This window comes from Cherax quadricarinatus, chromosome 21 (assembly GCF_038502225.1).
Source record: "Cherax quadricarinatus isolate ZL_2023a chromosome 21, ASM3850222v1, whole genome shotgun sequence".
NCBI classification, from domain to species: Eukaryota; Metazoa; Arthropoda; class Malacostraca; order Decapoda; family Parastacidae; genus Cherax; species Cherax quadricarinatus.
This window is the reverse complement of record NC_091312.1, coordinates 22158934-22183499: the sequence shown is the minus strand read 5'-3', so window position 1 is coordinate 22183499 and position 24566 is coordinate 22158934. Positions and strand designations below refer to the sequence as shown.

At 41.5% G+C, this 24566-nt stretch overlaps 1 protein-coding gene and 1 long non-coding RNA gene across 3 annotated transcripts in view; one reads left to right on the top strand and one right to left on the bottom strand.

The window, feature by feature from the left end:
• The window catches only part of LOC128689033 (glucoside xylosyltransferase 1), a 17694-nt gene extending 4211 nt beyond the window's left edge, over nt 1-13483 (top strand). Inside the window, exons 2-8 of the mRNA XM_053777096.2 lie at nt 2891-3032; nt 3948-4007; nt 4913-5024; nt 8256-8595; nt 9670-9840; nt 11131-11289; nt 12610-13483. Coding sequence (XP_053633071.1) covers nt 2891-3032; nt 3948-4007; nt 4913-5024; nt 8256-8595; nt 9670-9840; nt 11131-11289; nt 12610-12798 — 1173 coding nt within the window. The 3' untranslated portion in view covers nt 12799-13483. The remainder of the gene's footprint in view (nt 1-2890; nt 3033-3947; nt 4008-4912; nt 5025-8255; nt 8596-9669; nt 9841-11130; nt 11290-12609) is intronic.
• LOC128689119 (uncharacterized) overlaps nt 1-24566 on the bottom strand; it is a 244965-nt gene that overhangs the window by 50105 nt on the left and 170294 nt on the right. The window lies entirely within an intron of this gene.

Here is a 24566-nt window from a genome sequence, read left to right as displayed (position 1 = left end):
CAAGGCACAGTACTAGCTCCCATCTTGTTCCTCATCCTCATAGCCGACATAGACAAGGATGTCAGCCACAGCACCGTGTCTTCCTTTGCAGATGACACCCGAATCTGCATGACAGTGTCTTCCATTGCAGACACTGCAAGGCTCCAGGCGGACATCAACCAAATCTTTCAGTGGGCTGCGGAAAACAATATGAAGTTCAACGATGAGAAATTTCAATTACTCAGATATGGTAAACATGAGGAAATTAAATCTTCATCAGAGTACAAAACAAATTCTGGCCACAAAATAGAGCGAAACACCAACGTCAAAGACCTGGGAGTGATTATGTCGGAGGATCTCACCTTCAAGGACCATAACATTGTATCAATCGCATCTGCTAGAAAAATGACAGGATGGATAATGAGAACCTTCAAAACTAGGGAGGCCAAGCCCATGATGACACTCTTCAGGTCACTTGTTCTATCTAGGCTGGAATATTGCTGCACTCTAACAGCACCTTTCAAGGCAGGTGAAATTGCCGACCTAGAAAATGTACAGAGAACTTTCACGGCGCGCATAACGGAGATAAAACACCTCAATTACTGGGAGCGCTTGAGGTTTCTAAACCTGTATTCCCTGGAACGCAGGAGGGAGAGATACATGATTATATACACCTGGAAAATCCTAGAGGGACTAGTACCGAACTTGCACACGAAAATCACTCACTACGAAAGCAAAAGACTTGGCAGACGATGCACCATCCCCCCAATGAAAAGCAGGGGTGTCACTAGCACGTTAAGAGACCATACAATAAGTGTCAGGGGCCCGAGACTGTTCAACTGCCTCCCAGCACACATAAGGGGGATTACCAACAGACCCCTGGCAGTCTTCAAGCTGGCACTGGACAAGCACCTAAAGTCAGTTCCTGATCAGCCGGGCTGTGGCTCGTACGTTGGTTTGCGTGCAGCCAGCAGCAACAGCCTGGTTGATCAGGGGCTGATCCACCAGGAGGCCTGGTCACAGACCGGGCCGCGGGGGCGTTGACCCCCGAAACTCTCTCCAGGTAAACTGCTGGCACTCCTACAATGACGAACGGTCGACCTCCACCCTTGTTTATCAATCGCTGTATCTAGCTTTTCTATTTTTTTTTCCGTCTCCACCACAATAAATGCTATATTATCACTACGGGAGGAATTCCAACCATTTTTTTTCTGGAGGTGGAGAGAGCAAAGGATGGGTTATCTTTCATAAGGAATCCCTTCACAACAAATGTTAATGGGGCTGTGAGAGAGATACTGACGTCTACATGCCCATCACACATCTGGTGGTTACACCCACTGACCTCTCCCATCCCTCCCCATCACTGGATAGCAGAATATGCATCACACTGTTGGATTACGCAATATGCACCCCACCACTGGGTAGTAATACATGCACCCCACCACTGGGTAGTAATACATGCACCCCACCTCTGGGTAGTAATACATGCACCCCACCTCTGGGTAGTAATACATGCACCTTCCCCCTGGGTAACCCAAACTGAGAAGTGATAAAAAATCTTCAGTATTATTTTTACTCAGTTTGCTGAACATGGTTCCGCTTTCTACACCAGCGCGTGCGCGCGCGCGCGCACACATACTGGCGACAGTGGAGGACAGGAGGGTCAGGGGAGACATGATAACGACATATAAAATACTGCGCGGAATAGACAAGGTGGACAAAGAGAGAGTGTTCCAGAGATGGGACACAGAAGCAAGAGGTCACAATTGGAAGCTGAAGACTCAGATGAGTCAAAGGGATGTTAGGAAGTATTTCTTCAGTCATAGAGTTGTCAGGCAGTGGAATTGCCTAGAAAGTGACGTAGTGGAGGCGGGAACCATACATAGTTTTAAGACGAGGTTTGATAAAGCTCATGGAGCAGGGAGAGAGAGGATCCAGTATTAATCAGTGAAGAAGCGGGGCCAGGAGCTATGAATCGACCCCTGAAACCACAAATAGGTGGGTACAAATAGGCGAGTGTATACATACACACACACACACACACACCCCAGAGTTGTTTACACTAGAGCACAAATGCAATAGTGGCACTGGTAGAGAAAGATACAAGACGAGGTGATAGGTGCTAACTTATTGTGAGAAAAATTATACACGATAAATTAGGTATTAAAGGCGAGACGCCACGAACGTTGTTTTTTTTTTTTTTAATTTTAAAAATACTTGTGGCATGGGCATACAATCAATGTCACATTATTATTATTATTATAATCAAGGGGGAAGCGCTAAACCCAGAGGATTATACACCGCCTAGGGGGGGGGATGTGGAAGGCATTCAGGCTTAATTTGGGAAACTGGAACACAGATCCAATTCCCTAAATCAAGAGCCCCTCACCAACATCAAGGAACCTTCCTTGAGGGGAATCAATGTCACAGAGTTAATACAATTTTTAAAGAAAATATGATAGATGCAGTCCGGCTAAGAGATGTGAATTAGTTTATGCCTACTTCAATCAGATTAGTGTATAACTCAGAAGAAATTGGCTCACAGTAAGCTTTTTAACAAACAGGTGAGTACAAAGAGGAAGAGCGTCTGTCTCGCAGTCAGCAGACGGAGGATCAAACCCCCACCACATCTTGTGCTGAATGACCCACACGGGTTTAGCGCTTAACGTGAATTATTTAGTTTTACAGTAAGCTTTCTCAGGCTGGCCATATCTGAGTGAGCAGTGAAAGCTTGAGGTTCGAGATGCAACTTCTAGCTTAACTGTAGACGTCAGAAAATATCACTAATTTTGATATGAAAATAATGTAGAAGGAATTTTATTCTGACAGCCTGAAGTACTTCTTGAACATTTCTGTTAATGAGTACCATAGCTTAGCCTTTTCTAATGAGCTTGTTGATGTTTAATTACAGATTCGCACGAGAGGACAGGTGATGCCATATCTTGTGATCTTATACGTAGTCATTATTCTAGTCTTCGTCAGACACAACTTTGCTGGGAAAGAAAATGTAGAGGAATTTCTTAGAAGTTCCCTTCACATAGCTCCGGACAGTGGTAAGTATTCCCTAACACGTCGGTCTGGAGTTTTATGACTCTCTGACCGCGGGTTCTATGCCCGCTCGTGGTATGGTTTGTATTCCCGTCAGATAATACCAGACAATAAGAATTAATCCCTTCATATACCAGACAATGACAAATGTTTCTTTGCAGGCAGATACTTATCGCTTCCTTTCTTTGAGAGTCGACAGTAACTAGCAAATACATTTTGAAAAAAAAAAAAAAGCCTTCGTTTTCCAGTACAATTCTAATTTGTGTGGCAAATAAGATGTTTACTGAATATTGACAGATATTAAAACTATTTGTTTTAGTTCAGCAAGTTTAACACTTAACTACACGAAAGCCATTAATCCACGTAGACGTTAATATGAGAAATACTTTAATCCATAGATTAAGGCGTCAAAGTTGTGTATAAATACCTCTTAGTGTATATCATGAGGCTCAAAATGAACGTTCCAAAGTTTTTAAATGGTCTATTAATCAATTATCAAAGTAAACCTTTATCCAAAATTTAAGAAAATAAGGCTTGTTGATGATGCTACACATTAATTTTCTTTTGCTCCATAAAATGTGGTCTTGAAATATTTTTTAAGGTGATGGAACTGGTAGAGTCTTCAGTAAGCATACTGCTGGGGCTTCAGAGTAGTGTCTGTCATGGTGGCGAGGATGGTCGTCTAAATACAGTGGGGGTCGATCTTTTGTGTATATGCACTGAGAGTTTGCTTTAATCCATACTTACTTGTAACCAAGTGAACCGAAGATTGGTGCTAATGACCTCTGAAAAAGAGGTTTCAAGTAGCATCTGAATTAATTTAGTTTCTTTTTCTTGAAAGCTCCTTGGAAGTGTAGATTTTGAGCAATGCAGTGTTAAGTACTCCATGGAAGCTGATCATAGTGTTACTCCCATTACAGGTGTTGGTCTCCACAATAAAGGCACAGCAGAAATAACATTCTTCATCATATTATGTGAAGGTAAATTGATGATTTATGTCATAGTTTATGTTCAGAAATAAGTTGTTAATCAACTTGTATCACTCTGTAATTTAAGAAACTTATAGAACTTGTGTTTTGTTATCAGGCAGAATTCTTCTGTTAGATGTTTTGATAAGCTTCACTGATTAGAAAAAGACATTTGAGATTATCAACACCTCTTTTATATTAGGATTATATTCATGGGGAGACTCTAAACCTTATATTATATTCATGGGGACTCTAAACCTTATATTATATTCATGGGGAAACTCTAAACCTTATGGGTCATGTAGCGGTCTAAAGTGGGTGTAATCGGGGTAAAGCCAAGGGAAGGGGTAACTCAAGTTTCCTGGATCAAAAGCTCTTCACCAGAACAGGGGCTTTAACTTGAAAGGTTTTATATGAAACATCACATTGTGTGGCCAGCCGTCACAGAATGAATTTTCCCTTCAGACATAACACATTATACAAGATTTTTTCCTGTTGTACTCCATCACATAGAATGACTTTTCTTGTCATGTTACATCACACAATTTTTCCTGTCATATTCCGTCACACAGGACGATTTTTTCCACGCCATACTCCCTCACACGATGTTTTTACTAACAAGGTAATCAGAGGCTTAATGAGGGCTTTGAGGATCTAGATAAGTGTTCCAATGTGGGTATAGTAGCTGTAGAAGTTTCAGTCTATGAGTGCTGGAGTTATTTTTACGCCGAGATTATAAATTTAAACGGCACATCACACATTTGCAAAAATGACACAATTAAAAACTAAAAAAAAGGAAAGCCGCCGCAGTGTGATAACTTAACATTCAAGGAAAGGTAATGAAATAGGAATTAACTTATGTCTTCATTGGCATTCAAGATGAATGAGTGGTAATTTAAATTACTCGTGTTTTTCAGGTAAACCGAATGACAATCAGGGTGGGAAGACAGCCTCTGATATTGCCAGACAACTGCGCCAGGCAGCTGTCATGCTGAAGTCTGCTGCAGCACTTTCAACATCTGTTCTCAGGTGACCAACAGGACATATACACAGACAGGTGTATAATTCTCAATGTATATTCAGATCTTTGTAATATTTTAATACCTAAAATATGGATAGCTTGGCTTTTACAGGTGACATACATTTGGTTATAAATTTGTCGACAGCCAAATTTATAACGAAATAAGCCAAATTACTTTGCAGTCAGGTATCAGAGGTGGAAGAGAGCACCTAGTGCTCTTTCTCTAAATGCAGTTTGTGTAGTAAATATCTTAAGAAAATGCACTTTATGTAAATGCCAGAACATTTTAGCAAATCTTGACGCTTCTCAGCAGAGTGTAGGAGTGTTTTTCCTTATATTTAACAAGTTTGTTAGTATCATCATGAGCAAGCATTTATTTCTCGATTGACAGTTAACTGTTATATTAACAGCCATTCATCAACTAGGTTACTTCTGTTTCTATCCATGAAGGAACCATCTGGGTGAATAATAAAAAAAAAGATCAACCTACATCTCCAGAATTAATAGGTTAATCATGAGAAAAGTTTGAGTTGAAAGTTTCCTTACTGAGAACTGTTAATCAGTTTCAGAAACGAGTGTTTTAACTTGCATTTGTTTTAATTGGTTTATTTTAGGTTTAAAGCCTATCTACTACGTGAGGGGTCATTAAGGTCGCGTGCCACCTGTACGCTATCGGTGAAGGATACTGTAAATATTTAAAACAAAGTAAACACTCAATATATGAACTCTTTAGATAGCAATAAACGACTGTAAATGAATAAAGATGGACGGAGGGATTGAACTGTGGTCGTGGGATTGGCACGTCCAGCGCTCTACTACTGAGCTACTGAGTTAATAGAAAAGATTCGGAAACTGAATTGAACCACAATTCAGTCCCCCTGTCCATCTTTTTGTTTACTGACACACACACACACACACACACACACACACACACACACACACACACAGTGGCCACTTTATTAGGTACACCCTTTTAGTACCGGGTAGGGTGTCCCCCCCTTCTGCCTCCACAGAAGTTTAATTCTTCGTGGTATGGATTCAAGAGGGTGCTGGAAACATTCCTTAGAGATCCTGGTCATTGTTGATATGATAGTATCAAGCAGTTGCACATTTTTCGGCTACACATTCATGCTGCGGGAATTTCCCATTCTACCACATTCTGACGCTACTTGCTGCATATACGGAGATAAAACACCTCAATTACTGGGAGCGCTTGAAGTTCCTGAACCTGTACTCCCTGGAATGCAGGCGGGAGATATACATGATTATATACACCTGGAAAATCCTAGAGGGACTAGTACCGAACTTGCACACGAAAATCACTCACAATGAAAGCAAAAGACTCGGCAGACGATGCAACATCCCCCCAATGAAAAGCAGGGGTGTCACTAGCACGTTAAGAGACAATACAATAAGTGTCAGGGGCCCGAGACTGTTCAACTGCCTCCCAGCATACATAAGGGGGATTACCAATAGACCCCTGGCTGTCTTCAAGCAGGCACCGGACAAGCACCTAAAGTCGGTACCTGACCAGCCGGGCTGTGGCTCATACGTTGGATTGCATGCAGCCAGCAGTAAGAGCCTGGTTGGTCAGGATCTGATCCACCAGGAGGCCTGGTCACAGACCGGGCCGCGGGGGCGTTGACCCCCGGAACTCTCTCCAGGTAACTCCAGGTATCACAGCAGAAATTGCGATTAGCCAGACCAGAAGACGTTTTTCCAATCTTCAACTGTCCAGTTTTGGTGAACCAGTGTCCACTGTAGCCCCAGTTTCCTGTGTGGTCTTCTGATGTAGTCCATCCACTTCGAGATACGACGTGTTGTGCGTTCAGATATGCTCTTCTGCATATCACTGTTGTAACGTGTGGTTAGTTGAGTACTGTTGCCTTCCTGTCAGCTTGAACCAGTCTGGCCATTCAGTCACAAATTCCGGTCAGTGGATGTTTTGCGTGGAAAATACCAGGAGATGAGGAGGTTGAGATACTCAAACCACCCCATCTGTCTGGCACCAACAATCATTCCACGGTCAGTCACTTAGTTCACATTTCTCCCATTCTGATGTTTGTTCTGAACAACTGAACCATGACTGCATGCTTTTAGGCATTAAGGTGCTGCCACGTGATTGGCTGATTAAATATTTGCATTAACGAGCAGGTATACATATATACCTAATAAAGTGGCCAATATATATATATATACACAGTAATATTTAAATTTACATATATTTATGATTTATTATGCATCATACACAGCTTAAAATATACATTGGTGGAACAAAGATGTTAGAAAAGGTCATATAATATTTAATTACGGTAGTATACATACGTTCTTCCTGTTCTATTGAAATAATTTACATAATTATTCGTAACAGCATATACATTGAAGTGCCAGTATATAACAGATATCAAACACCTTGTATAAATTTTCTCATTATTAATTACATCTCTTTTAATGTTAGCTTTCAGCAGTCATCGTAAATATTTCCGAGTCTCTTATTGCATAATAAAACTATGAACGACAGCCCTATCCCAGGTGATAGTTTATGATGATGTCCAGAGACTACATGAATAAGTCACTGACGAGCTAAGTGTTATTGATTCTGCTCAATAAATTTGTAAACAGTTCTGTAACGTGCTTAGCACTAAAATGTTGAGGCCTAGTCCTTGGGCTTTTTTTTTTCACAGGGTTTGACAAGGTTAAGGATCCCTAGCTTTATTGACAAGCTATTTTCAGGTTAAGGATTCCTAACTTTATTGGCAAGCTAAGAGCTGTTACCTACATCAGCTCAATTGAAAGCATTTTTATTATTATGAGACATACAAGTAGGAAACAGGATGAAGTTGGAGCCATCTGTGGGCCAGCATTTTCATGTGCTCAACTGACTTTATCTCGTTGACATCATTATGCTGTACGAATGTGTTCCATACTCGAGTCATCCTGGGTATATATGATCTCAGATGGAGTGATGTTCTGGAGAAGGGTACAGCCAGAGTGAAGTTGCTGCTTTCTGCCCGTCTTGTGGCATAAAAGCTTGTTTCACGCTGTCCTCGAAGTGGATCCAAGTGTGGTACTTTGACAATATTGACCTTGTACATAACAGTAAGGCCACCCACATCCCTCCTATGTTGAAGGCTCTGCTGAAATGACAGATCTATCCAGGATGTGCTTATGTAATCATTTTTGGATACCGACCATAAGATGTAATAATATGACTTTCAAAGTTTAACTCTCATTGTCAGGTTTATTGTGGTGGCAGACTCTAAGAAGTTCTTTCTCCGGTTCGTAAATACCACTTCATCCTGGCCCCAGGTGTACAAAAAGCGGGTAATCTTTGAATATCGTGATGTGTGGTACCCCGCTGACAGAGAAGATATGCGATCTATGTTCCGTGTGTGTGCCACAGAGAGACTCTTCCTGCCTGATATGTTTCCCAAACTCGATGCCGCAATATACATTGATACCGACTTGGTGTTTCTACGGCCGCCAGAGCAACTATGGCAGGAGTTCCGAAAGTTTAATGATGTTCAGTTAGCAGCCATGGCACCATGCTTATACCATTATGGAACCAGGAAAAACAAGGTTAGTCTTATTTACAATGATCCAAGAAGTTAGTTCAGTGACGTGAGCGTCTGGAAAAGGCATTTTTTCACCTGACAGTGTGTGGGCGTGTGTGAGCGTGTGTGAGCGTGTGTGAGCGTGTGTGAGCGTGTGTGAGCGTGTGTGTGAGCGTGTGTGTGAGCGTGTGTGTGAGCGTGTGTGAGCGTGTGTGTGAGCGTGTGTGTGAGCGTGTGTGTGAGCGTGTGTGTGAGCGTGTGTGTGTGCGTGTGTGTGTGTGTGTGTGTGTGTGTGTGTGTGTGTGTGTGTGTGTGTGTGTGTGTGTGTGTGTGTGTGTGTGTCAAAGTGCCGGTTACTGTAAACTCGCGTGTGTAGCCCCATGCCAACCGCATAGTGTCCTTCCAGGGTACATTACATGGTAACTATCCTGGCACTTCCGCCTGCCGTCAAGTCTGGTTCCATTTCTGATGGCCAACTAGTTGTGGCAAGACTTCGCTTAATATCATTAAGCTCTTTTATCTTGCATAGTTTCCTTCTCGACTAGGGCAGATATAACCATTGAGTCCATATCGGTCTGGTGTCACGCTCCTGTAGATACATCGGTGTTCGGTGAGAATATGGTCAGCAAAGCGACAGATTCCACCAACGTGAATGGCCAGAGTTTCAGGGCGAGTGCTTAAGGAGGACTCAGGGATAACTAAAAGGAAGTGTCCAGTACGTAGCGCCCGTATCACTGCGAGGCGAGCTTTGACAATATTGAGCATCGTTGAAACTAGTTTCCCCACAACGGGGCAATATCAATAGAAATGTTTGTGGTCTTTGTCAACTACTGCGTTGCACATTTGATAAGTTTTGGAACCTTAATTTTTAAAGAGCCTCTCAAGTGCTGCTCTGGGAGTATCCCCTTCACTAATGCACTCGATGCAATACAGAGGAATCAAGTAATTCTGTCGGTGCTGTCTTACTTTTACTCCTTCCATTCTAACTGGAATTGTTGCTTGATCCTATTGATCTTATTGTTTAGCAAATAATGCAGAGATTAAAAGTTTATATTAATGACGTAACTTGTAATCATTTAAAATAATAATTTTATCCTAGGTGCCTTTCTATGGTAAAACTGGACTCAACGCCGGGATCATGCACATGAATATCACTAGAATGAGAAAGTTTTCTGAAGGCTGGACTGCTGCAAATATGAAGATGTTCGACAAATACAAAAAGAAGATCAAACTAGCTGATCAAGATATTCTTAATATACTCTTTCATAAGGTAAGAAAATCTAGATACAATGTAATTACTGTCTAGTTTTCTCTTAGTCATTTAGAAAGTTAAATAAGATTGTGATTGTGACGAGTTTCTACACGTAGAAACTCGTCACTGCATATCCTGAGGTCACGATGGAAGAAATTTGTGCTTATCATATTTTTGATTTGGTAAAAAGTCCTCAGTGCATTTCCTGCAAACCTTGTGCTTCAGAATGTCACCACCTTTAATGAGCAATATAACTAGGAAGAGTAAGGAATCGTCCATTTTCTGTTCTATCTCCACAATGAACTGGAGGGAAGGTTTGACTCAGTCGATATTTTGTCCTCGGTGAGATTGAAGCATCTTTTGTCTGTGAAAATTATATTTTGTTTCTGCAACCAATATATCTATACATTTTAGCCACATGTGTTAGGGCATGATATCCTTGAAATGATCCTTCTCAAGATGTTTCAGATAAATGATAGCCAAGAGAGCAATGAGTGGTGATCCTATTGCCATTCCGAACTTCTGTCAATAGAGGTTGTTTACTAAGGAGAATAGGCTGAGTCTGACATTTCAATAATACTGACGAAGTCTTACAGAGGAAAAGTTCAGGTCTACAGTTATGGAGTTGCGGAGGATGTGACCTGGTCAGTGGAGATCCGGGTAAAATAAAATAAAAGGTCACAACCAGGTTAACCAACTTCTGGTTTTCAATTACAGTACAAGGCCATGGACTCATGACACTTATCACTGCTGTCAGGATACCACTCTCCCGGAAAGAATGGCTAGAAAGAATGAGTGCGTCGATGGGGTCCTTGGCGAAGGAAGGAGAGCCAACAGGGTTATTCATTTGTACAGTTTGTCTGGTGATTTTACAGGTTGGCTTTCTGCACTCCGGGAGGTGGCGAGGGGTGCACTGCAGGGGCTCGTCTCGGGGCCGCCACCACCACTTAATTTTGGTTTATTTTAGTGTATGGTTACGGTGACCTAATTCTGTATCTCAGGTCACAAGTGTTGTGCTTGGCTCAGGTCAGGCATCACCCGTTTAAACTCTTACAGTTAAAAAGAATCATTACAGCGGCTCTTGAACTAGGTCAGGCACCTGAACTGGGTCAGGCAGATCTGCCTTTGCTGGTCACTTTCACTGAACTCGCTGTATACACCAGCTATTACATAGACAGTATTTCATCTTTTATGAAAGGCAAGTGAACAGTAAAACAGTAAAGGTGCGTTAATATTACCGAAAGTACGTTATGATAATCAACATTTTTACTTATTATCTTGGGTATTTAACTCTACGTTGTCCCGCAGTATGGCGAGCTGGTGTACGAGCTGGGCTGTGAATGGAACTATCGGATATTCCAATGCTCGCAAGGTTACAACATGTGTCCTCATGCAGCCACAAATGGAGTTTCCATCCTCCATGGCAATGCCATGGCCTTCGTCAATGGTGCAGAGATGAAACTACAAGTGAGCAGTTATATTTTCATCTGACGTGATTTTCTTTTAAATTAAGGTTGCATTTATATTGAAATAGACTATGCATTCATTCCTGCACAATTGATATCACTTATTTTTTGTGCATGTTTTGCATATAAATGCGGTAAACAATTCATAATTTTCTAAGTTACACAAAACAAATTTCAGCTTTTGTTATGTTGTATCTCAAATTGATTTATATTGGACGTAATTAAAAAAAATATAGTTGGGATATCATTTGTTAGTTATTTATTGGTATTGCTAGGAGGATACAATTTGATTTTTACTGCTGTGGCGACAGTTTATAGAACTGTTATTAGTCAGGATTTTTATGAAAAAAAAAATGTTAAAACGATGAGATAACAATTTTTTTTCTAAATCAGTTATCAGGTGCGTCATTGTAATTAAATATTCAGCATAAAAAATAAATATTTCGACATATTAGGTTTCTTCCTTCGTTTGATGCAGTATCAGGTGAATTTAGTGATATTGTAAAACTAAAAACCAGTTTTTTCTTAGAAAGCATAACTTTTATGTGTAAAATTCTGTGCAGACATGGTCATCCATCAGGTTACTGGACAGATATAGTGGTACTTAACCTGACTGAAAACGAGCATTTTATCCATAAGTTACTTAGTTTAGCTAAATTCTGAAAGTTTCGTTCAGCTTTAAAGTTACAACTAATTTTAAGCCGACATTTAACTCAAAGGAGCTTGAAGAGAATTCAGTAATTCACCATCAAACTGAATGCAATGTAAGCAGGTGTTTTTGTTTATATATATATATATATATATATATATATATATATATATATATATATATATATATATATATATATATATATATAAAATGCAGACGCCCTGGGTCACCGGTTCTATGAATGAGGCAGAAGGCAAGGAGGGGAGAAGGGTTTCTCTTTCGCGACTTTATAAAGCTGCCTGCATCGTTAATATGCAGGTGTTTGACAGTGAGGGTATCTCCTAAAATTGCTCAGATACCATCAATGTCTTATAGTCCTGAGAAACAATGTTAATCTTTCGTTTATGGAAAAATGGCTATAATCCGAAGAGGGTAGTAAATAAAGAGCTTCTATTTAACGTATTCTTAACTAGAAGCGTCTAGTTAAGAATAGGTTAAATAGGTTAAATTTATTTAAAAAAAAATCATTACTATTAGCTGTAGCAGCAGTCACATTTTTCTAAATCAATTTGACCGTGTCCACTGAAGGCTGTATCAAAACCTCCACTTAAAAATTTTCCCCAATAGGTGTCTTTCGCTGTCATTCTTCTAATCTGTCGTCTCTTTCGACAGGTTATATTCGAGTCGTGGGAGCAGCACGTGTTGGGGTCGTCACTGGACCACCTCCTGGCCACAATATGGGACAAACTTGAAGCTGTCAGTACTAACCATCAGCCGTCAAAGTGTGCCCGCGTTAGCAACATAAATAACATATTAACCAAGGAACTTCAGAAGCATTTATTAAATAATTATTCTTTATAGTATATCATTAATTTATTCAAATATGCTTTATGATTTTTACAATATGGCGTCTAACGTTTACAATTTTTTTTTTTAAATTAAGTAACATAGCAAAGATTGACAATTAACTCACTAAAGAGGAAAATTCAGGAAACGTTTCGGCTCATTATGTCTAATTGTGTTATGATAATGGTTCATGACGGACCGAAACGTCATCTAAGGTGTCCATTCTAAAGTGTGGGCTAGTTGTTAGTTGTTCAGGCAACAGTATTGTGACCACAAACACGACGCAGAATATTTTAATATTGGCGCTCAAGTCACGCCATTACTGATTAAAAGTTTAACTATATTCTCTCTCTCTCTCTAGACAAGGGAAGAATTAATAAGAAAAAAATTCTTTTATGCATAGAATCATTCCATAAAATGATTGCTTTGCAAGGTATTGCGAATCATTGATGCAAACAAACCAGGGAACGGGTGAAGGTTGAACCCATTGGAAAAGTGTCTTAAAACTTACAGGCCAATGCGTTAACCACTGAGCCAGCTGGCTCGATAAACATTCATCCAACTAGAGTAGTATATTTCTATACACCCGTTCCATGGTTTGCTTGCAATTGTGTTTTTTCCTGTTTCGCGAGTCACTGATGTAAGCTGTTGTGAATGATTGTTAATGTAATCATTGTATATAAATACTGTAGCTATTGGAATGGCTTATTTTTTTTAACTTTCTGGTAAACTGCCCCCCTCCCCCGGTTCCCTATCAAGTGGGTGTATAACCCACTCTCTTCCCCCAGACACTTGGGTGAAGTATGTCCCAGGAGACACTGGTCAGGTTTAACGGGATATTGTTTACTGAAGTTCACCTACATGATGTACAAATGAGATGTTGATCCCTGGCCACGGAAGTCAATAGACCAAGATGAACACTACAGAGGCTCTAACTTCACACACACGACAGTAGCGAGTCAGATTTAATACATGCATTTATTCTTCTTATATCAGTGTAGAAGGACTAAGCCCATAAAGGCAGTATAACGCCTGGAGAATGCTGAAATAATCAGACTTCATCCAGTTGAAAGGGATAATAGATACACTTCTTTAGATCAAGAGGCCTTTGCCAGCGTAGTATACAGTTAAATTTGCATTATCCATGTTGCCAAAATTAGCTAAGAATTATTCGAAGGAGCGTAAACTTTGGTGTTATGTTAGTAATAAAGTCTACCTTGGAGTGTGTTCCAAGGGTCACCTGTGTAACGAATCAAGATTTCTACTGTGACTTGCAGATGATGGGGGTCAGGATTTGGCATAACATTAATTCATGGATCCATCCTGCCTTGTGTAAACTGTTCAGGCCCCCGGTGTGGTCCAGACCAGGCCTTTAGGTGGATCAGGACCTGATCAACCAGACTGTTCCTGCTTATTAGCAATTAAAAGCATATATAAGTGCTTAAAATGGCAAGAGATTCGAATTTAATAATAGCAATAAGACTGACTATTTATTGTACGAGATAAAAAATATAAAGGACATTAGAACATTATTTATCTTACTGCTAAGGTGTGTGTATACATTTGAAATTATATATATACATATAGTCCCCTTTTACAATCTGCCTTTTTAACCCTTTGTCGGATAGTCTTGGGGATGGCACTAAGATTCTCACTCATTCAAAGAGAAGCTGTAGATCGGTGTCCGAAAAATAGTTGAATTTATCCATCTTTTCCCAAAGATCAGGATTATAATTATACTTGCACATTTCCAGTTTATCAACCAGAGAACGACGTCATGTTACTAATTTGTATCCATTGGAAATACGTGTTCTCTCTCTCCGTGCTGGGCTGGTAGAAAACCATGACTTCGAGAGAAGGGTTTGCTACAGCCTGAATTACCCACAAGGGTTTGGTGCTGTATACAAATGTAATATTGTCGTAGTATGGGGCCCCGTGGTCTGGCTGGCAAACCTCTCGCTTCACACGCTGAGGGCCCGGCGGGGTGGAAACATTTCGACGCGTTTCCTTGCGCCTGTTATCCTGTTCACCTAGCAGGTAGGTACCTGGGTGTTAGTCGACCGGTGTGGGCCGCATTCTGGGGGACAAGATTGAGGACCAAAATGAAAATAAGACAGTCCCTTGCACTGCCTTCCTTGGGTTATCCTGGGTGGCTAACCCTCCTGGGTTAAAAAACAGAAGAAAATCTTACTTATATGGAAAACTAAGTATTTTAGTGCTGTTTATGGATTTCATTATCTACGTACACACTCCTTTATTATGGCTCCGGTTTCTACCTATTTGCAACGGCGATCTGAAATGTCGTCTTTACAATATTCAGTAATATTCCTCTTGCTCCGCCGCCACCACCATTACTTTTACTTGAGATACCCCTCATGACCTCCTCGACTTGTCCACTGACCTGCGTGGCGCATCTGATATACATCATACACATACTTCAAAGTTTATTCTCTATAAGGATTACAATGCTGAGTTTACAGAAATTTGGTTATTGTTTGGTTTACATGTAGTAAAATTGTGATTACAGAGTGTACCACTAGAACGCTTAGCATGGCTAGGCATTTCGGGCATACTTAGTTTTATTCTTAATTGTAAAATATTACAAATTATGAGGTAAGTTGGTATTATGGCTAAGTGACTAAATACTAGTTTGTGAGTTTAGCAATGTGAATGCTTTTGTTTTGGCACAGTACATAGTTTCAGTATTGGAGTATCACAGGATTCATTATTTTAAGACTGAGATTAATATTTCTGTTTATGGTCAAATGAGTGAGTGAGTGTAAGTGTGAACCACCAGGTGGTATTCGTGTAGTTAGTTGACGGGGTGTATCAGGGAGATAAGATGTTTTCTAATGGTAGTTTTGAAGGTGATGAATGTGTCTGCAGTTCTAGAGTTCTCAGGTAGGGTATTCCAGATTTTAGGGCCTTTGACATACATTGAATTTTTGTAAAGGTTTAGTCGGACACGGGGAATGTCGTAGAGATGTTTGTGTCTGGTGTTATGCCTGTGGGTTCTGTCACAACTATCAAGAAAGCGTTTTAGGTCAAGGTTGATATTAGAGTTTAAGGCCCTGTAGATATAGATTGCACAGTAGTAAGTGTGGATGTACTGAACTGGGAGTAAGTTTAGATCTATGAAGAGTGGGGGGGTGTGTTGCCAGGGATGGGATTTAGTGATTATTCTTACTGCAGCTTTTTGTTGGGTTATTATTGGCTTTAGGTGTGTTGCTGCAGTTGATCCCCAAGCACAAATAGCATAGGTGAGGTATGGATAAATAAGTGAGTGGTATAGTGTGAGAAGGGCATTTTGCGGCAAGTAGTATCGTATCTTGGAGAGGATCTCAACCGTTTTGGATACTTTTTTGGCTATATGCTGGATATGGGTGCTGAAATTCAGGTTGTCAAGGTATAAGCCTAGGAATTTTCCATTATTTCTGGTAATTAGAGTGTTGTCAATCTTAATGTTAATTTGTGCATCTCCTGCTCTGCTACCAAACATAATATAGTAGGTTTTGTCAGTGTTAAGCGTAAGTTTATTGGCTGTCATCCAAGTCGATATTTTAATCAGCTCCTCATTCACAATGGTGTTGAGGGTGGCAAGATTAGGGTGAGAGATGACATAAGTCGTGTCATCAGCAAAGAGAATGGGTTTCAGGTGTTGGGATACGTTTGGAAGGTCATTGATGTATATGAGGAAGAGCAGGGGACCAAGGACACTTCCCTGTGGAACTCCAGTATCAAGTGGCCGTGTTGCTGATGCTGTGTCTTTAATGGTGACGTACTGATACCTATTAGTAATGTAAGATTTGAAATAAGCAAGCGCATGGCCTCTTATACCGTAGTGATCAAGTTTGTGGAGTAGGATGCCGTGGTACTGTCTACTGTGATATCTTCCATGAACTGGAACTTCAACAGCTGTCCATCACCACAGTTGTTTCTCTTGTCTGCCGAGCTAACACCGGAAATACCGAAGCAATGTTGCTAAACTTTTTGACAGCTGCGAACTTCTCTCAGTCTGTGTCATATTCTTGTAATGAAGCTGTTTCCTACTTATCATCGTGTCGGGAATCCAGAGGAACATTATCGGTAGCCTAAATAATAATAATAAAAAAAGACGAGTGGCATGCGTCTGGTAGGGCGGGGTATACACCGAAATTTCGAGCGTGGATTTTCACACGCACCGTAACAAACGTGGATGTCAGTGTCGTACGTCTTCTAGGCTTCCGCCTGACGTACACTCTGCCTCAAAGCTAGTGGAGGACTCTTGATTCAAGGCATCTGATCTGTGCCCATCTTCCTTGGAGGAAACCTTTTTACCCCAGCGCTTTCCGGACGTTCTAATACCGAGTCCTCTTCTTGGCATCCTTATTTTATTTCTTATAATTCCACCTCCTTCCTCTCCTCTTGTCCACACCAGTCGTGTGGACCCATGGCTTTTCTCTCCCCTCCCTCTGAGTCTCATTTAAGCTATTAACGACAAACATCAGCAATATGAGGTGAAAAATCAATGTATACAATAATCATGGCGTCCTCTTTTCAGAAGTCGCTACATCGAATAAATCCATTCGATGAGTTTTTGTATTAATGCAGATTATTTTATCTTCGTGTGATACTATTTATTTTTTCTCGTGTTCTACCAATAACCTTTTTTTTTTTTTAAATTTTGAGTTCTAATTTGAGTTTAAGTTTTTTCTTTCCGAATACCTTGACCACAGGTCGCGCCTTTAGGTCATTCTAAGGATAATAATTATACTAATTACTCTTTGCTATAATAATTAAGAAAACGCTCTGAAGATGGTTAGGTAAAAAGGAGGAAAAATGATTGTAGATCACTCAAGATTATCCTTCACAGGGAAACATGCTTAACCTTGTTAAGTAAGATTATTAAGGTACTCAGTTACATTAATTATCATACATAGCAGGATAACCCGAAAAAGTCGGAGTGACTTATATTCATTTTTTCCCGATAAACTTGAGCTAAGTATTCTACAGTACATTCATTCAACGTTTCATAGTTAGTTTCATGGAAAGTTGCATATTGGGTCTAAGTTTACCCCAAACAAGTTTTGTTTTCTGTAAGACTTTATATAAGAAAACGAGATATTGAAAATAAAAGGGTAATCTGTCACAGAACGGGCGAGGCTTACCCCACGGGAGGTGAACATCATAAATCACAGGCCAGTGACTAGTTAAAATGGGTAACATAAACCCAGACAGCATCATTATGTGTTACATTATGTTACTAAGTCAGTCTTGCATATCAGCATGGATATTAAGAGACGTTTCCAATACCTTGGCCTAGGACAATCACCGAGGATAAACCCAGCAATGGAGTTTTACCCGAGGATGTGACCCACAACAGTCCTTTGTATCTATTTGCTGCTAGGTCAGCGGGCAGCTAGTTAAGAGGAGATTCTCATACTTCCCGGCCAGCCCCGGAACTGAGCCAGAGTTTATAGGTATTTCGAGCCAAGCTTACTACCACTGGTTTCAGACCGGGCCACGGGGGTGTTGATCCCCATGAAACCCTCTCCAGGTATATTGATGTCACACAACAGATCCAGAAGACAAATTCAGTAAACATAAATCGTAGGCACTGAAAGAACTCCAGCAAGCACAGATAAAATATCCGAGTGGGAAAATGTACAAGTGTCTTGATTGATCACAATAAACCCCCTCAGAATTATGGCGATCGCCCCAAATGGAAGCATGTTTGGCTCACAAGTGAAGGACCCGGGCTAATTTCCGAGAAGTTGAGATGTATAGGCAAGTCTCCTCGCACCTGCTGTACCTCACCTACATGTAAACTAGGTACAATAAGTACCCGGGTGTAACTCGACTGTTGTGAATGGCAATCCTAGGGATGGACAGTATACCTCAGAGCTGGGCTTTGCATTGAGACGCGGCAGATTAACGCCTTTCAGCTTAGTCTGTAAATTCAATGGTTTAACAAGTAAAAGCACCTGTTTTATATTCTATGGAACGAGGTAAGAAATATATCGAATTCCAAACATGGAAAGTAAGTAAGTAAGTAAGTTTATTCAGGTATACACAAATACAGTTACATAGAATTATCATACATAGCAGCATATGTGTAGAGAACGTAGGATAACCCAAAAAAGTCAGACAGAGTGACTTATTTCCATTGGGGTCCTTTTACCTTATTATTATAATATAAAGGTTATAATATTTTCTTATTATTCTATAATGAAGATAACATCTTATTATCATACTAAAAAGACTATCTACTACACGAGGGTCATTAAGACTATCTACAATACGAGGGTCATTACTAGGAATAAGGTAAAATTTACACGTATGTTAGATCAATCAAAGTTTATTCTCTATAAGGATTACAATGCTGAGTTTACAGAAATTTGGTTATTGTTTGGTTTACATGTAGTAAAATTGTGATTACAGAGTGTACCACTAGAACGCTTAGCATGGCTAGGCATTTCGGGCATACGGATAAGATAAGATAAGATTTTGTTCGGATTTTTAACCCCGGAGGGTTAGCCACCCAGGATAACCCAAGAAAGTCAGTGCGTCATCGAGGACTGTCTAACTTATTTCCATTGGGGTCCTTAATCTTGTCCCCCAGGATGCGACCCACACCAGTCGACTAACACCCAGGTACCTATTTGCTGCTAGGTGAACAGGACAATAGGTGTAAGGAAACGTGTCGGAATTTCCACCCGCCGGGAATCGAACCCGGGCCCTCCGTGTGTGAAGCGGGAGCTTTAGCCACCAGACCACCATGAGGTAAGTTGGTATTATGGCTAAGTGACTAAATACTAGTTTGTGAGTTTAGCAATGTGAATGCTTTTGTTTTGGCACAGTACATAGTTTCAGTATTGGAGTATCACAGGATTCATTATTTTAAGACTGAGATTAATATTTCTGTTTACGTCAAATGAGGAGTGAGTGTAAGTGTGAACCACCAGGTGGTATTCATGTAATTAGTTGACGGGGTGTATCAGGGAGTTAAGATGTTTTCTAATGGTAGTTTTGAAGGTGATGAATGTGTCTGCAGTTCTAGAGTTCTCAGGTAGGGTATTCCAGATTTTAGGGCCTTTGACATACATTGAATTTTTGTAAAGGTTTAGTCGGACACGGGGAATGTCGTAGAGATGTTTGTGTCTGGTGTTATGCCTGTGGGTTCTGTCACAACTATCAAGAAAGCGTTTTAGGTCAAGGTTGATATTAGAGTTTAAGGCCCTGTAGATGTAGATTGCACAGTAGTAAGTGTGGATGTACTGAACTGGGAGTAAGTTTAGATCTATGAAGAGTGGGGGGGTGTGTTGCCAGGGATGGGATTTAGTGATTATTCTTACTGCAGCTTTTTGTTGGGTTATTATTGGCTTTAGGTGTGTTGCTGCAGTTGATCCCCAAGCACAAATAGCATAGGTGAGGTATGGATAAATAAGTGAGTGGTATAGTGTGAGAAGGGCATTTTGCGGCACGTAGTATCGTATCTTGGAGAGGATCCCAACCGTTTTGGATACTTTTTTGGCTATATGCTGGATATGGGTGCTGAAATTCAGGTTGTTGTCAAGGTATAAGCCTAGGAATTTTCCCCCTTTATTTCTGGTAATTAGAGTGTTGTCAATCTTAATGTTAATTTGTGCATCTCCTGCTCTGCTACCAAACATAATATAGTAGGTTTTGTCAGTGTTAAGCGTAAGTTTATTGGCTGTCATCCAAGTCGATATTTTAATCAGCTCCTCATTCACAATGGTGTTGAGGGTGGCAAGATTAGGGTGAGAGATGACATAAGTCGTGTCATCAGCAAAGAGAATGGGTTTCAGGTGTTGGGATACGTTTGGAAGGTCATTGATGTATATGGGGAAGAGCAGGGGACCAAGGACACTTCCCTGCGGAACTCTAGTATCAAGTGGCCGTGTTGCTGATGCTGTGTCTTTAATGGTGACGTACTGATACCTATTAGTAATGTAAGATTTGAAATAAGCAAGCGCATGGCCTCTTATACCGTAGTGATCAAGTTTGTGGAGTAGGATGTCGTGGTCTACTGTGTCAAAAGCTTTTCTTAGGTCAATAAAAATTCCTAGTGGACATTCCTTACTTTCCAATGCTGTGTAAAGCAGATCCTAGCATTTTTATGATTGCATCAGGCAGCTGAGGACCATGGTGTCAGGAGATGCGGACACCTGGTTAAAACATCAGTAACTTCCCTTCTTAAAAATAAGGAGGCTTTAAAATGTAACATCCTTGCTTTAAAAGAGAGGGGGAGAGAGAGAGAGAGAGAGGGGCGAGAGAGAGGGGGGGAGAGAGAGGGGGGAGAGAGAGGGGGGAGAGAGAGGGGGGAGAGAGAGGGGAGAGAGAGAGAGAGAGGGGAGAGAGAGGGGGGAGAGAGAGGGGGAGAGAGAGGGGGGAGAGGGGGGGGAGAGAGGGGGGAGAGAGAGGGGGGAGAGAGAGGGGAGAGAGAGAGAGAGAGGGGAGAGAGAGGGGGGAGAGAGAGAGAGAGAGGGGGGAGAGAGGGGGGAGAGAGAGAGGGGGGAGAGAGAGGGGAGAGAGGGGAGAGGGGGGAGAGGGGAGAGAGAGGGAGAGAGGGGAGAGAGAGGGAGAGAGAGAGGAGAGAGAGAGAGGGGAGAGAGAGAGAGGAGAGAGAGAGAGGAGAGAGAGAGAGGAGAGAGAGGAGAGAGAGAGACTGAGAGAGAGAGAGAGAGAGAGAGAGAGAGAGAGAGAGAGAGAGAGAGAGAGAGAGAGAGAGAGAGAGAGAGAGAGAGAAAGAGAAAAAGAAAAAAAGAGAAAAGGAAAGAGAAAGAAAAAAAAGAGAAGAGAAAAGGAGAAAAACAGAGAGAGAGAGAGAGAGAGGGGGGGGGCGAGAGAGAGATTGATTATCCATGTCTGTGAGCCACAAACATGACTGTAGTTGATCACTCACTCGGTCACTGTGAAGCAGCAACCCACAAAATCGAGCGAAAGGAATAACTAGAAAAGTGGGCAGATAATTTTTTTGTAAATTTCTAAAGCAAAGAGCAATAGTAAACAGTTAAGTCAGAAAGTGCCATAGAGCTCTGTTCCTTAGGCACAGTCCTCGCCCTCATCCTTATGTCAGACGTAAATCATAACACCATATCATCCTAGAATTAACAATGAGAACACTTCAAACCTCCAAGCAGATATAAACAGTTTTTCAGTGGGCCTCAGAGGACAATACAATATTCAATGAAGACAAATTTCAGTTACTCCATTATAAAAATCTTGTGGGGGAATAAAGCTAAAACAGAATGTAAAACTAATTCTCATCACTCAGTAGAGTGAAAATCTAACGTGAAGAACTTAGGATTGAAAATGTCAAGAGAAACCCATCAGTTACACAACCCAGGGCAACATGGGTTTAGAACAGGTCGCTCCTGTCTGTCTCAACTATTGGATCACTACGACAAGGTCCTAAATGCACTAGAAGACAAAAAGAATGCAGATGTAATATATACAGACTTTGCAAAAGCCTTCGACAAGTGTGACCATGGCGTAATAGCGCACAAAATGCGTGCTAAAGGAATAACAGGAAAAGTCGGTCGATGGATCTATAATTTCCTCACTAACAGAACACAGAGAGTAGTCGTCAACAGAGTAAAGTCCGAGGCAGCTACGGTGAAAAGCTCTGTTCCACAAGGCACAGTACTCACTCCCATCTTGTTCCTCATCCTCATAGCCGACATAGACAAGGATGTCAGCCACAGCACCGTGTCTTCCTTTGCAGATGACACCCGAATCTGTATGACAGTGTCTTCCATTGCAGACACTGCAAGGCTCCAGGCGGACATCAACCAAATCTTTCAGTGGGCTGCAGAAAACAATGTGAAGTTCAACGATCAGAAATTTCAATTACTCAGATATGGTAAACACGAGGAAATTAAATCTTCATCAGAGTACAAAACAAATTCTGGCCACAAAATAGAGCGAAACACCAACGTCAAAGACCTGGGAGTGATCATGTCGGAGGATCTCGCCTTCAAGGACCATAACATTGTATCAATCGCATCTGCTAGAAAAATGACAGGATGGATAATGAGAACCTTCAAAACTAGGGAGGCCAAGCTCATGATGACACTCTTCAGGTCACTTGTTCTATCTAGGCTGGAATATTGCTGCACACTAACAGCACCTTTCAAGGCAGGTGAAATTGCTGACCTAGAAAATGTACAGAGAACCGTGAATTCACGGCGCGCATAACGGAGATAAAACACCTCAATTACTGGGAGCGCTTGAGGTTCCTAAACCTGTATTCCCTGGAACGCAGGCGGGAAGAACATGATTATATACACCTGGAAAATTCTAGAGGGACTAGTACCGAACTTGCACACGAAAATCACTCACTACGAAAGCAAAAGACTTGGCAGACGATGCAACATCCCCCCAATGAAAAGCAGGGGTGTCACTAGCACGTTAAGAGACCATACAGTAAGTGTCAGGGGCCCGAGACTGTTCAACTGCCTCCCAGCATACATAAGGGGGATTACCAACAGACCCCTGGCAGTCTTCAAGCTGGCACTGGACAAGCACCTAAAGTCGGTTCCTGACCAGCCGGGCTGTGGCTCGTACGTTGGTTTGCGTGCAGCCAGCAGTAACAGCCTGGTTGATCAGGCTCTGATCCACCAGGAGGCCTGGTCACAGACCGGGCCGCGGGGGCGTTGACCTCCGGAACTCTCTCCAGGTAAACTCCAGGTAACTCCAGGATCTTACTGTCATAGATCATAACAGAGTAATTGGCACAACCACGAGGAAAGTGATGGGTTGGATAACGAGAACCTTCAGAACAAGGGATGCCAAGCCAATGATGATCCTATTTAAGACACGTGTTCTATCTAGGCTGGAATACTGCTGTATATTAACAGCTCCCTTCTAAGGCAGATGCAATTGTTGATCAAGAGAATAAAGAGATAACAATCACGGAACGTCAAGCATCTTAATTAATGGGAACGTTTGAAGTCCCTTGACCTGTACTCATTGGAATGCAGACTAAAAAGATGCATCATAATTTAGACCTGGAAAATCCTAGAGGAACTGGTTCCAAATCTGCACACAGAAATCACTACCTACGAGAGTATGAATCTCGGCAGAAGGTTCACTGAACCCCAGTGGTGGTGCCATGAGTGCTGTGAAAAAACACAAGTGTAAGGGGGCCCAAGAATTTCCAAGAGCATTCCATCTTACATGAGGGAGATTACCGATAGATCCCTTGCTGTCTTCAAGAGAGCACTGAATAGTTTAAGTCAATTCTTGGTTTGCATTTCGTTCGTTGGACTGTGCGCGGCTAGCAATAACAGCCTGGTTGATCAGGCCTTGAGGTAGGGCCGCGGGGGCGCTGACCCCTCTGAACTCCCTCCAGGTATGTAGATGAATGGTTCAGAGAACCGACATGTTGTTGAATTAGACACATGTGCAACTCTTGGGTATCTTTATTGAGGAAACGTTTCGCCACACAGTGGCTTCATCAGTCCATACAAAGGAGAAACTTGAAGAACAGGAGGAGAATGAGGTAATCAGTCCCTCAGCCTTGAGTCGATGTGGTCAGTCCATTAATCTTGAATAGAATCGTGCCCTTGGGCACGACCTACTTCCACATTGGACAAATGTGACACCACCTACGACTGCTGCACCTCCCCTGTCTACGGTTTATAAGCTGCTTCTCCGCTCATATGCCGTATTCTATTCAAGATTGATGGACTGACCACATCGACTCAAGGCTGAGGGACTGATTACCTCATTCTCCTCCTGTTCTTCAAGTTTCTCCTTTGTATGGACTGATGAAGCCA